The sequence below is a fragment of the Osmerus eperlanus genome, chromosome 6 (genome assembly GCF_963692335.1).
Source record: "Osmerus eperlanus chromosome 6, fOsmEpe2.1, whole genome shotgun sequence".
In the NCBI taxonomy this organism is placed as follows: Eukaryota; Metazoa; Chordata; class Actinopteri; order Osmeriformes; family Osmeridae; genus Osmerus; species Osmerus eperlanus.
Window position 1 is genome coordinate 6,828,300 of NC_085023.1, and position 14,508 is coordinate 6,842,807.

A 14,508-nucleotide genomic window follows, 5' to 3' on the forward strand; every position below is an offset into this window, starting at 1 on the left:
GAAATCCCAACACAGATTCTCTAGTTTGACTCACTCCTCTGTCCAGGAGCGTTGCTAGACATAAAGCTCTTACTGGGGCACAGGCCCCTCATTACTCATATAACTTTTTTTCTTCTTCCAAGCTTGAAGCATGTTCAAGCGTGTTGCACACTCCCAAGAAGTGTACAACACAATGCACTATAGAAACTTCCCTTGTTTAACCCATGATACGCACAGATCAGGGACGTAAGTTAAATATTAGCTTCGGCAGGGACATCAATAGTTAATGTGAGCGCACGTCAAGCTATTTATTTCTCATTTATTTGAGCGCAAATAGTTTTTTGAGCTTCATGTAATATAATAAGTTGGACTTGTGTTGTTATTATGTTTGAGTCCGAATAATATGATCGGTAGGCCTATTATTTAGAAACTTTCTTCAGTTTCTTTAGCCTACCTCAATTCTGACTTGCGTTCCGACACCTGGAATTCTTTGTGCCGCTGCAGTGGACATTATAGCAAGCACAGAAGAGCGCGCGGACATGGAATTCTGCAGGCATGCATCAGTTTGTGTTTTCGGTTAGACTGCGTTGATTTTACAAGCCTTGATTGGGACACTGCATTTCTTTTTTCCGGGATTATCAATCTAAATGACTAATAAAGTAAATTGTTAAAACTCAAATTTGAGATTTACTGGGGCACAGCAGATTTATACTGGGGCACATGCTCCAGTAAAAAGGGTCTAGTAACGCCCCTGCCTCTGTCCCAGACAGCCTTGCGTCACCAGCCTCAAAGGGCTGCTCTCACTTTCTCAATTAACAAAATGTTGGAGAGGCAAGCTCTAACATGTCAATCCTTCATAACACATGTTAAGTTACACAGGTGCTTACACACACAAACACACTTTCTCACTCTCTCTTACACCCCCATACACTTGTTGTTTTATGCACACACACATAAAACAACAAACAATGAAACAATGAAATATATATATATATTTTGTAGTCCTGTAGTTTTCCCTGGCTTGCTACTCACCTGCTTTCCCTGGTTCTCTAGTACTGGCTCTCTCTTGCTTTGACCCTGAAATTATAGGTTTCACAGTTAGCCATGAACATTATGATACTGAGTTAGCAGCTTCCCATATAAAGCCACCAAGTATTCGGCACATACAGAACCTCAAATACCCACAGGAACTGCATGCTCTGTTTGCTGCCTCACAACTACAGTCACATGTTGGACTCCCAACTGAGGCCCAGTGAGAACAAACACACACAGGGACATGTGGCATTGGTTACTTGAGTGTTTGGCAGATGCTGTTAGCCAGGAACGCTGCCATTCTTTGCAGTTTAACTTTGTTGCTCAACTCAGCAGCAGTGGGATTTTCTACTGGACTTATACACACCATTCCCTTACCCTTGAGCAGTCAGAGGCCAGCATCAGCTAACACTGAGGTCTCAGAAGGATCGCTCATTCTGACTTTTCCCATGAGAGAGCTGATTGCATTATGGGCTGGCAGAAATATTCTTCACGTTTGCAAGAATGTCAATTTTGCTGTGTGACCAGGTTAAACAAGCATGGTCATCATTGCTAAATAAATTACAATTGATGTCACTAGTACTATATATGCTGTGATGTTTGAGTCTGGACCTGCCTACCTTGGCATCGGGGCTTCTTATTGGCCACTGCTGAGCCACTGATTGGACGCCCGTTTGGGGTGACACACCAGCAGTAACCTGTGTAACTGTGACACTGCACCTGGGGTCACAGTTACACACACAGTTAAACACAGTAGTGGAGCAATTATTAGGACCAAACTGTCTACATTTATATTATATTTATTCTTTAGCAGATGGTTTATCCAAAACCACTTACATATAGTAATTAAAGCAGATAATCAAGAACTATAAGTGGAAAGTTTTAAGTGTCCCAATTTACATGAACTAAGTAATATACAAACCCCTAAAACTAATTCTAACCCCCAATCACTGTAGTTTTGCTCATATTTAGATAAACCGTTAATTGGAATAAACGTGTATGTGTGTGCCAGACCTGGGTTAATCAGAGAGATCCAAGAATTTGAGGTGAGTTTGATTTGCTTTGCAATTAACACTAAGAGGACTGATCAGTTGGTGTCATTTCAGTGTGTGAGAAGATAATTTTGGGTAATTGACCCATGTCTAGTCTTGGTGTCTCTGTATGCATCTTACCTCGCTGTAGGTGCCGTCAGGGTTACAGACAGGGACAAACACCTGAGGAAAGAGCTTCTTGGCCTGCTGCTCTGTGTACTTCTTCTCTGCAACACATCTAGACGTATCTGGAAAGCAAAACAAATCACCAGGATCACTAAACATTTCTTAACAGTTCTCATAAATCTGTTCCTGGACATGAACAAGCACATCAAGGCTAGTAACATGACAGGCAGCAGGGAATATTCTACTATGAAGAAAAATAAAGAAATAAAGGGGAAATAGTTTAAATGTCCAATTATTGTGAGCCTTTTTTCATTTCTTGGCTATCACGCACAACAAACGTAAGCTAGTCTACGAAGCTACCATGGAGCAAGGCAGGAGGCAACAAAAAGAATGGATAACGTTATTGCCGGGCTCTCAAGTCTCAAGCATTCGCCGTGAGACTCACGCATTTCAACCAGTTCACACACTCTCAAGCAACAACACCTTGTATTTCTCACTCTCTTGTATTTGTCACTCTCTTGGGGATAATTTGTATGGACAAGGCGCAGGCATACGGGTCAAGGTATATTTTGGCAGATTGTTTTTCTATCACATTTCGCAATTGGTCAAGCAAATATTTGAGCCCTGCGCTACCAATTGAGGCTTGGCAATTCCCGAGACACGCCTACAAGTGTTTTTGTCCCCCAATTCCCATCACAAAATCGGCAAAGGGGAGACAGATCATACGTGAGGGGGGTAAGTGTAGCAGTAAGGGAAGCAGTAATTAATACCAAATTTAGTACAAAGGTAGTTCCTTGGTAGGTATTTGATTATTACAGTCACTCCCCTCCGGCAGAAGGCTGCGGTCCATCAGGACCAATACCTCACGCCACAAAAACAGTTTCTTTCCTTCCGCTGTTGGCCTCTTCAACAAGGCCAAGGGACCACACTGACTCTAATGACTTCTTGCTTAAAACACACTGCTTTTTGCACTGCATTACAAAATGGTATCTTGTACATTTGTATTTTGTATTTTTATATTGTAATTTACGGCAATATATAATTATATTTTATTTTATTGTATATTTAATTATATTCTAATCCCACTTAGTACTGCTAGTTTATGTACCCTTAGTATAGATAGTCCACATATTTAAATTTTAGGTCTATGTTTATTGTATGCACCTTCCTGCCAAAGCAAATTCCTTGTCTGTGCAAACTTTCATGGCGAATAAATCCCATTCTGATTCTGATTCTGACTTAATAAATATATCCTCATTGAGAATTACTTGTGAACTATGACCAATAGTAAGAAAGAATAACTAATTAATTACTAATCACAAAAGTAACATGTCTAAAAGGTGAACAATTGTGTTTTTTCACTCTTAACATGGTCATAACATTTCAGAAGCTTGTGCCTCAAATGGGTTCTTTGTGGAAACCAGTTTATGAATATTATATCCCCCCAAATATGTTAGCTACAGGTTGAGATTGTGACTACTACTCCTACCAAAGGATTGGACTGTTCTCTGTTTATTTCCATCTTATACATAGAATAATACAAATAATTATCATTTGTTTAACATTTTTAATAATTAAGAAGTGATGCTGACACGCTCATGATTGGATTAGTTCACTATTATGAGCTCTTCAGTGTCAGTTCAATATGTCTCAGACTCCAAAGACCTACCTTTATATTACAGTAGCCACCTGAGGAGGACTTCTCTTTAGGATATGAATTTAAACATTAATGTTCTCTTGTCAAAATCCTTAATGAAGACATGGGCTGCATTTATGTTGCGATAGGGGCAAAACCCCATCTTCCAGATTACAATGTTTGTTAGAATATCACTAGTGCTTCACAGAAATGTATGCTTGTACAGTATGTGTCAAATATAACATTAAATAACTTTTTATATTACTTGTGAAAAACATGTTGAATCCTCACAATTACTCAAGCGTTACCTTGTCATCCCGCAGGAACTACTAGTGATGTGGACCATTATTTTAAAGTGACAAACATGTTAACTCCTCACTAATTACTCAAGCGTTACCTTACATTTACATTTAGCAGACGCTCTTATTCAGAATCGAACTGGCAACCTTCTGATTACTAGCCCGATTCCCTAACCGCTCAGCCACCTGACTACCTTGTCATCCTGCAGTAACTACTAGTGATCTGGACCATTATTTCAAAGTGAAAAACATGTTAACACCTCACTAACATGTCACCCCGCAAGAACTACAACATAAAACAACTGCAGTGATTGGGTCTAAAAAAAAAAATAATTATATGCACTGGAAGATTTCCATGAAATCGTAAAATAAAATCGTACGTAATGCAAAGATGCACAACTGTGCATGCAAGAATAAAGCACTGTGTAAAATATGTCTGAATTAAACAATATGATGAAACCTAGCATTTAAACAAAAATTCAGTATTTTGGAATGAAACATTCAACACCTTCAACAAACTGTGATGAGAAACTGAGTCAAACATAATGGCTAAATAAGTAATAAGTAAGTAAATGGCTAACCCTAACCCAAACCAACACTCTATAATGAGTCTAGCGCCACTACTGCGAAATACAACAGCAACGTAATTCCAAAGGGATGAAAATGATGAAGAAAGAAAGAACAAATAACTCAAATAACTTGCTTGATAACTCGATTCAGAGAACAGGAACTTGGCCCAAAACGCTAGCTATAGCAGCTGGAAGCGCTGCCTTTTTTCTTTCGGCGCTCATGTTGAACCGCCCACACAGGCTGCGAAGGGCCGCGTTTTGGCAGCTGGTCATATTTTTTCGCCAGATGTTATTAAGATTTTACTACATTAATTGTACACTACGGTGAACATTTGTAAAGTTGTAGACTTTATAATAACTTTTTAAATATTACTTTTGAGGCCTACGTAGGCCTACTTTACCAATATTCACCCTATATAAAACCTAGCTACACAATGTTGGTAACGAACGGCCATTCCATGTGGTTACCCTGATAAAAACGAATGAAAAATATAGCTGCAAGCAGCAATGGCGGATTCCTCCTTCAAAATGGCAATTGTAAAATTGACATAATACACTGGGATTAACTAGAATACTTGAAATTGTAATTTCTGTCAGAATAAAAAAAAAGAAAATGTTTATACCTCTGACTGGATTAGAACCCACCACCCTTTGCACATCAGCACTGCATCTCATCCTTCTAAGCCATTCACAGACTTAGACATTTTACTGTTCAGTTTTTGTATCAGAAAATAAGATATTTCTCCAATGACATGCATTGTCAGATTTGGTTAAAGTTCAAACAGCTGTAATTTAGTCCTACATATATATGGGACATAAAAACGGGACAACGGGATGACTGGGTTGCTGCTGTAAAGAATAGCTTACTCATAGTGCTTTGAAAAAGGTTGTTTGGGGTGCCATAACTTGTCATGGAAGGGAATTTCAAATCATGCCTAGCATCAGTGGCAATGTGTCCAGGCTTAGGTAACTGAAATGAATTTGTGCAACAGGCAAGGGATCCACCTGAACAATCAATATACTTCATTAAAGATAACTCGGTTGTGAATCTGACACTACCAATGCATAGCCTACAAGTAGCTAGCTACTGTGGTGAACCTGGCTTGTTTTGCAGTGGTTTACATAGTCTTGCTAAACAGATGATCGGAGTGTTGTAATGGGCTCCAATAAATACTCAATGCTATGTTTTACAAACGGAGGATTGACCGGAAGACTAGAAACCGTTCTGTAAAAAAAAATAAAAAATAGCTTTGACTGGTTTTGAACCTACAACCCTTCATTTACCAGTACAACATCTCATCCGATTGAGCCATTCCCAGATCTGGAATTTGCAATGTTCAGTAACTGGATAATAAAATAAGATGTTTCTCCAATGGCAAGCATTGTCAGATTTGGTTCAAGCTCAAACATATTTGTCATATTTTCACATATCAAGATGAAACTTTGCAGGGTAATTCAGGAGGGTGTCACCTTAAAGCCTATTAGGTTTGAAAAACCATCATTCAAAATGACATTTGATTTAGTGACACAAACATATTGAGGCAATGTGTACATTAATAAATACACCCCTTTCAGCCATTTTGTATTTGATTCAACTGTCTTAAGTAACGTTTTTAAATACATCAATGATACATATCTGTACAAAATCTCAAGTCAATTTGACATTTTTTGTAAGAGAAAAGGAATTTTGAAGGTTTTCCCAAATTATCACTGTACAGGAAAATCCATCATGGCGGACCTTATGGGCCCTTGAGGATTTTTTGTTCCTCGTGAAAAATGAGGCATGCACACCAAGTTTCAGAAGAATTGGAGCAATGGGGTAGAAATGCCATCACTCTGAAAAGTGGACATTTGGGCGTGGCCTGTGGCGCCCCCTATGATCTGATGTGGGCCAGTCTGTGTTTGGGCGGTAGTTGTGGCATGTTGTATCAATATGCCAAATTTCAAAACTTTTTACCAATGAGTTCATGAGATAAATTACAAGAATAATAATAAATATAGCTGCAAGCAGCGATGTGGGTTCCTCCGCAAAATGGCAAAATATTATAAACATGTACACTATCGAAGATCGAGAGTTGGAAAACAAGAGAGCAAAACTACTTCATGTTTGGCCAACAACAGGCTGAATGGGGATTTGAACTCATGGGCATAAGGTTACAAAGCAGTCTCTCTATCCTCTCTGCTACACACCAACTGTTGAGATAAAGAACTGTTTCTTTGAATAGAAAGGGCAGAGTATTAGCTTTGGTCAACATTGGGACAAAGGTTAAGAAACAGTTGACATTTCAAGGTGAAATTGCATGAAATTGTGCATGGTATTTCAGAATGATGGCATCCTGTTTAGCTAAACAGATAATCAAAATTATGACAGGCCAAAAGATAATGGCTGGATTCCAACCTACTACCTTATACTTTACAGATCACCATCCCAGCCCATTGAGCTATTCTCAGTGTTGAATATTATCATGTTCAGTTACTGTATAAAAAAGTAAGCTGTTTCTCCTGTGGTAAGCGTTGTTAGATTCAGCCAACGTTGAAACTGCTCTAATTCAATCATATTTTCACATACCAAGGTGAAATTGTTTGTGGTACTTCAGAATGATGTCATCCTGTTGAACTGAACAGATAATCAAAATTATGACAGGCCAAAAGACTATGGCTGGATTCCAACCTACAACCTTATACTTTACAGGTCACCATCCCAGCCCATTGAGATATTCTCAGTGCTGAATATTGTCATGTTCAGTTACTGTATAAAAAAATAAGCTGTTTCTCTTGTGGTAAGCATTGTAAGATTCGTCCAAAGTTGAAACTGCTTGTACATTTCCTATAAAAACGGGACAACGGAATGACTGGGTTGCTGCTGTAAAGAATAACTTACTCATAGTTTTTTTTTAAAAGGTTGTTAGGAGTGCCATAACTTGTCAAATTTCAAATCATGCCTAGCATCAGTGGGGATGTGTCCTGGCTCAGGTTACTGAAATGAATTTGTGCAACAGGCAAGGGTTCCACCTGAACAATTAATTTACTTCATTAGAGAAAACCATTAGAGTTATCTCTACCATGCGTAGACTACAAGTAGCTAGCTACTGTGGTGAACCTGGCTTGTTTTGCAGTGGTTTACACAGTCTCGCTAAACAGATGATCGGAGTGTTGTGATGGGCTCAAATAAACACGCATTGCTATGTTTTACAACCGGAGGATTTATCGGGAGACTAGAAACCGTTTGGTCAGAATAAAAAATTAAAAACTATGCCTCTGACTGGTATTGAACCTTGATTACCAGCACAACATCTCAGCCAATTGAGCCATTCCCAGGCATGGAATACACAAAGTTCAATAACTGGATAATTAAAAAAAGCTGTTTCTCCAATGGCGAGCATTGTCAGATTTGGTCGAAGTTCAAACAGCTGTAATTCAGTCATATTTTGACATATCAAGGTGAAACTTTGCATGGTACTTCAGAGGCATGTCACCCTAAAGCTTATTAGGTTTGAACCATCCTTCAAAAATACATTTGATTTAGTGACACAAACATATTGAGGCAATGTGGACATTTACATAAATACACCAATTTCAGCCATTTTGTACTTGATTCAATTGCCTTAAATAACGTTTTTAAATACGTCAATGATACATATCTGTACCAAATTTCAAGTCAATTTCACCTTTGGTTCAAGAGAAGAGGAATTTTGAAGGTTTTCCCAAATTATCACAGTACAGGAAAATCCATCATGGCGGATCTTATGGGTCCTTGAGGCTTTTTTGTTCCTCATGAAAAATGAGGCATGCACACCAAGTTTCAGAAGAATTGGAGCAATGGGGTGGAAATGCCATCACTTTGAAAATCGGACTTTTGGGCGTGGCCTGTGGCGCCCTCTATGGTCCGATGTGGCCCATATTTGGTGTGGGGGTACCCACTTGGATGTAGTATCAATGTGCCAAATTAGAAAATGTATGACCAGGGACTTTTTGAGATATTGGGGCGCAAGGAGAAGAAAAATAATAAGAATAAGAATACCAACAATAACACTAGGTTCCCTCCTACCGGAGGAACCTAATAAGAATACCAACAATAACAATAGGTTCCCTCCTACCGGAGGAACCTAATAATAAGAATACCAACAATAACAATAGGTTCCCTCCTACCGGAGGAACCTAAATATAGCTGCAAGCAGCGATGCGGGTTCCTCCGCAAAATGGCAAAATATTATGTACACTGCAGAAGATCGAGAGTTGGACAACAAGGGAGCAAAACTACTTCATGTTTGGCCAACAACAGGCTGAATGGGGATTTGAACTCATGAGCATAAGGTTAAAAGTCAGTCTCTCTATCCTCTCTGCTACACACCAACTGTTGAGATTGTATGAATAGAAAGGGCAGAGTATTAGCTTTGGTCAGCTTTTGGACAAAGGTTAAGAAACGGTTGACATTTCAAGGTGAAATTGCATGAAATTGTGCATCGTATTTCAGAATGATGTCATCCTGTTTAACTAAACAGATAATCAAAATGATGACAGGCCAAAAGATAATGGCTGGATTCCAACCAACTACCTTATACTTTACAGGTCACCATGCCAGCCATATTCTCAGTGTTGAATATTGTCATGTTCAGTTACTGTATAAAAAAGTAAGCTGTTTCTCCTGTGGTAAGTGTTGTTAGATTCAGCCTAAGTTGAAACTGCTTGTACATTTCCTATAAAAACGGGACAACGGGATGACTGGGTTGCTGCTGTAAAGAATAACTTTCTCATCGTTTTTTTAAACAGGTTGTTTGGAGTGCCATAACTTTTCATGGAAGGGAATTTTAAATCATGCCTAGAATCAGTGGGAATGTGTCCTGGCTTAGGTTACTGAAATGAATTTATGCAACAGGCAAGGGATCCACCTGAACAATCAATTGACTTCATTAGAGAAAACCATTAGAGTTATCTCTACCATGCATAGACTACAAGTAGCTAGCTACTGTGGTGAACCTGGCTTGTGTTGCAGTAGTTTACACAGTCTCGCTAAACAGATGTGTTGTGATGGGCTCAAATAAACACGCATTGCTATGTTTTTACAACCGGAGGATTGATCGGAAGACTAGAAACCGTTTTGCCAGAATAAAAAATTAAAAACTATGCTTCTGACTGGTTTTGAACCTACAACCATTTGCTTACCAGCCAATTGAGCCATTCCCAGACATGGATTACACAAAACTGGATAATAAAAAAAGCTGTTTCTCCAATGGCGAGCATTGTCAGATTTGGTCGAAGTTCAAACATCTGTAATTCAGTCATATTTCGACATATCAAAGTGAAACTTTGCATGGTACTTCAGGGGCATCTCACCTTAAAGCCTATTAAGTTTGAACCATCCTTCAAAAATACATTTGATTTAGTGACACAAACATATTGAGGCAATGTGTACATTTGCATAAATACACCCATTTCAGCCATTTTGTACTTGATTCAATTGCCTTAAGTAACGTTTTTAAATACGTCAATGATACATATCCGTACCAAATCTCAAGTCAATTTCACCTTTGGTTCAAGAGAAGAGGAATTTTGAAGGTTTTCCCAAATTATCACAGTACAGGAAAATCCATCATGGCGGACCTTATGGGTTCTTGAGGCTTTTTTGTTCCTCATGAAAAATGAGGCATGCACACCAAGTTTCAGAAGAATTGGAGCAATGGGGTGGAAATGCCATCACTTTGAAAATCGGACTTTTGGGCGTGGCCTGTGGCGCCCCCTATGGTCCGATGTGGCCCATATTTGGTGTGGGGGTACCCACTTGGATGTAGTATCAATGTGCCAAATTAGAAAATTTATGACCAGGGACTTTTTGAGATATTGGGGCGCAAGGAGAAGAAAAATAAATATAGCTGCAAGCAGCGATGCGGGTTCCTCCGCAAAATGGCTAAATATTATAAACATGTACACTGTAGAAGATCGAGACTTGGACAACATGAGAGCAAAACTACTTCATGTTTGGCCAACGACAATAGGCTGAATGGGGATTTGAACTCATGAGCATAAGGTTACAAGTCAGTCTCTCTACCCTCTCTGCTACACAGCAACTGTTGAGATTTTATGAATAGAAAGGGTAGAGTATTAGCTTTTTATAGGATATTGAAACTCTTCTTGAGTTGATCTCTTTCCAGAATCTCAGTCAATGCACAATTAACAATAGTGATGTGGGCAACGGGGCTAGGCAGAGCTCACGTTGCTAGGGTTAGGGTCAGCTGCTTGCGAGAATAGCTTGTGATAGTACAGCAGCCGACTCTCTGGTCCCATTAAACTACACAACATGCACAATCAGGGTGACCAACAAGATTATATTAACTAACAAACAATAACATTACAAACATCTAACTGAATGAACACAACAACTGAAATCCCTCGCACGGCTGTTGTAACCAAACTATTTTCCACAAGTCTTTGCGTTTTTTGACATGCCGCACTGCATGCTGGGTACACAAGGGTGCTGACGCTGATTATCTATCTGTGCTCCGACTGTGTGATATGAGTATTAGCTTTGGTCAGCTTTGGGACAAAGGTTAAGAAACGGTTGACATGTCAAGGTAAAATTGCAGTTTCGCAGGGTATTTCAGAATGATGTCATCCTGTTTAACTAAACAGATAATCAAAATTATGACATTCCCAAAGGCAGTGGCTGGATTCAAACCTGTGACCTTGCACTTTGCAGGACACCGTTTCAATCCACTGAGCTACCGTCAAGGCTGAGAACATGTGGTCAGTTACTGTATATAACAAAGAAGCCGTTTCTCCTGTAGCACACATTGTTCGATTCAGCCAAAATTTAAACAGCTGTAATTCAATGATCTTTTGACATATCAAGGTAAAATTGCGCATGGTACTTCAGAACGATGTCATCCTGTTTAACTAAACAGGTATTCAAATGTAAGCCAATTTAGCCAGCCAATTGAGCTCCTCAGCCAATTGAGCCATTCCCAGACATGGATGACACAAAGTTCAGCAACTGGATAATAAAAAAAGCAGTTTCTCCAATGGCAAGCATTGTCAGATTTGGTCCAAGTTCAAACAGCTGTAATTCAGTCATATTTTGACATATCAAGGTGAAACTTTGCATGATACTACAGGGGCATGTCACCTTAAAGCCTATTAGGTTTGAACCATCCTTCAAAAATACATTTGATTTAGTGACACAAACATATTGAGGCAATGTGGACATTTACATAAATACACCCATTTCAGCCTTTTTGTACTTGATTCAATTGCCTTAAGTAACGTTTTTAAATACGTCAATGATACATATCTGTACCAAATTTCAAGTCAATTTCACCTTTGGTTCAAGAGAAGAAGAATTTTGAAGGTTTTCCCAAATTATCACAGTACAGGAAAATCCATCATGGCGGACCTTACGGGTCCTTGAGGCTTTTTTGTTCCTCATGAAAAATGAGGCATGCACACCAAGTTTCAGAAGAATTGGAGCAATGGGGTGGAAATGCCATCACTTTGAAAATCGGACTTTTGGGCGTGGCCTGTGGCGCCCCCTATGGTCCGATGTGGCCCATATTTGGTGTGGGGGTACCCACTTGGATGTAGTATCAATGTGCCAAATTAGAAAATTTATGACCAGGGACTTTTTGAGATATTGGGACGCAAGGAGAAGAAAAATAATAATAAGAATACCAACAATAACAATAGGTTCCCTCCTACCGGAGGAACCTAAATATAGCTGCAAGCAGCGATGCGGGTTCCTCCGCAAAATGGCAAAATATTATAAACATGTACACTGTTGAAGATTGAGAGTTGGACAACAAGAGAGCAAAACTACTTCATGTTTGGCCAACAACAGGCTGAATGGGGATTTGAACTCATGAGCATAAGGTTACAAGTCAGTCTCTCTATCCTCTCTGCTACACACCAACTGTTGAGGTTGTATGAATACAAAGGGCAGAATATTAGCTTTGGTCAGCTTTGGGACAAAGGTTAAGAAACGGTTGACATTTCAAGGTGAAATTGCATGAAATTGTGCATGGTATTTCAGAATGATTTCATCCTGTTTAACTAAGCAGATAATCAAATTTATGACAGGCCAAAAGATAATGGCTGGATTCGGACCTACAACCTTACATTTAACAGGTCACCATCCCAGCCCATTGAGCTATTCTCAGTGTTGAATATTGTCATGTTCAGTTACTGTCTGAAAAAGTAAGCTGTTTCTCCTGTGGTAAGCGTTGTTAGATTCAGCCAAGGTTGAAACAGCTCTAATTCAATCATATTTTGACATACCAAGGTGAAATTGTTTATGGTACTTCAGAGTGATGTCATCTTGAACCCTATTAGGTTTGAAAAACTATCATTCAAAATGACATTTGATTTAGTGACACAAACATATTGAGGCAGTGTGGACATTTACATAAGTACACCCCTTTCAGCCATTTTGTATTTGATTCAACTGTCTTAAGTAACGTTTTTAGATACATCCATGATACATATCTGTTCAAAATTTCAAGTCAATTGGAGCTTTGGTTCAAGAGAAGAGGAATTTTGAAGGTTTTCCCAAATTATCACTGTCCCGGAAAATCCATCATGGCGGACCTTATGGGTTGAATTGGAGCAATGGGGTGGGAATGCCATCCCTTTGAAAATTGGACTTTTGAGCGTGGCCTGTGGCGCCCCCATGGTCTGATGTGGCCCATATTTGGTGTGGGGGTACCCACTTGGATGTAGTATCAATGTGCCAAATTAGAAAATTTATGACCAGGGACTTTTTGAGATATTGAGGCGCAAGGAGAAGAAAAATAATAAGAATAAGAATAAGAATACCAACAATAACAATAGGTTCCCTCCTACCGGAGGAACCCTAATAATAATAATAAGAATACCAACAATAACAATAGGTTCCCTCCTACCGGAGAACCCTAATAATAATAAGAATACCAACAATAACAATAGGTTCCCTCCTACCGGAGGAACCCTAATAAGAATACTAACAAAAACAATAGGTTCCCTCCTACCGGAGGAACCCTAATAATACCAACAATTACAATAGGGATTCCTCCTGACGGAGTAATCCTAATAAAAGGATTGATCTGTTGAGCCAGCATGCCCGTAGTTGTTTTGTTTGAGAGAAACGAGCTGTCACACGTTGCACACAACACACACGCGTGCAGACATCGTCTAACGAGAGAGAACCCCCAAGTCGATTTTGAAAAAATCAGCGAGAAATTCAAGGAGATGGACGACATCAAATTAATTCTCGAAGTTGAAAAGCACAGGAGTTGCATGACCCCCAGCACCACTTTTCCAAGGACAACGTAGAGAAGGATCAATGCTGTAGCCTGCAGGGCTGAAAACTTTGTTGGTGGGGCCATTAACCACGACATTTCACGTGTGTTTGCACACACCCCCGAGACGATCTTTCAGGGGTGTTTCGCGCGTTTTTCCATCACATTTCGCAATTCACCTATTGCTAAGCCCCGCCCCCCTTAGTTACTGTTGCTAACTCGGACAAACTATCACAGCTGACTAGAGTTTTAGCCGTCAAATGGGACTTCATTATGCAATAGAGGGATACGTACAGAATTTAAAAGTAGATATGGTGGATGACAAACTTAAATTGGAGGCGAGACAGATCTCAATGCAGGAGGAAGAAGCCTCATCTCACGGTCATCACGATTCAGGATAACAACATCCAAGACCAGCATTTTTCATGCACCGCAGGGTAAGATTACATTAATTTACCTTCAGTTAATTTAAAGATCCTGTAAAGTGGAATTGAAAATGAGTTTTCAATTCCATTGAAATTCCATTTCAAGTTCACCACACCACAGAATAATGTGTTATTAACTACCCATCCA

The 14,508-nt window shown here is 39.4% G+C and overlaps 1 protein-coding gene across 3 annotated transcripts in view; it reads right to left on the reverse strand.

The window, feature by feature from the left end:
• The window catches only part of smoc2 (SPARC related modular calcium binding 2), a 45,987-nt gene that overhangs the window by 17,067 nt on the left and 14,412 nt on the right, over positions 1-14,508 (reverse strand). For all 3 annotated transcript variants that reach the window (XM_062463292.1, XM_062463290.1, XM_062463291.1), the window contains exons 3-5: positions 2,184-2,290; positions 1,632-1,731; positions 1,012-1,056 (exon numbers count right to left, since the gene is read on the reverse strand). In XM_062463292.1, coding sequence (XP_062319276.1) covers positions 1,012-1,056; positions 1,632-1,731; positions 2,184-2,290 — 252 coding nt within the window. The remainder of the gene's footprint in view (positions 1-1,011; positions 1,057-1,631; positions 1,732-2,183; positions 2,291-14,508) is intronic.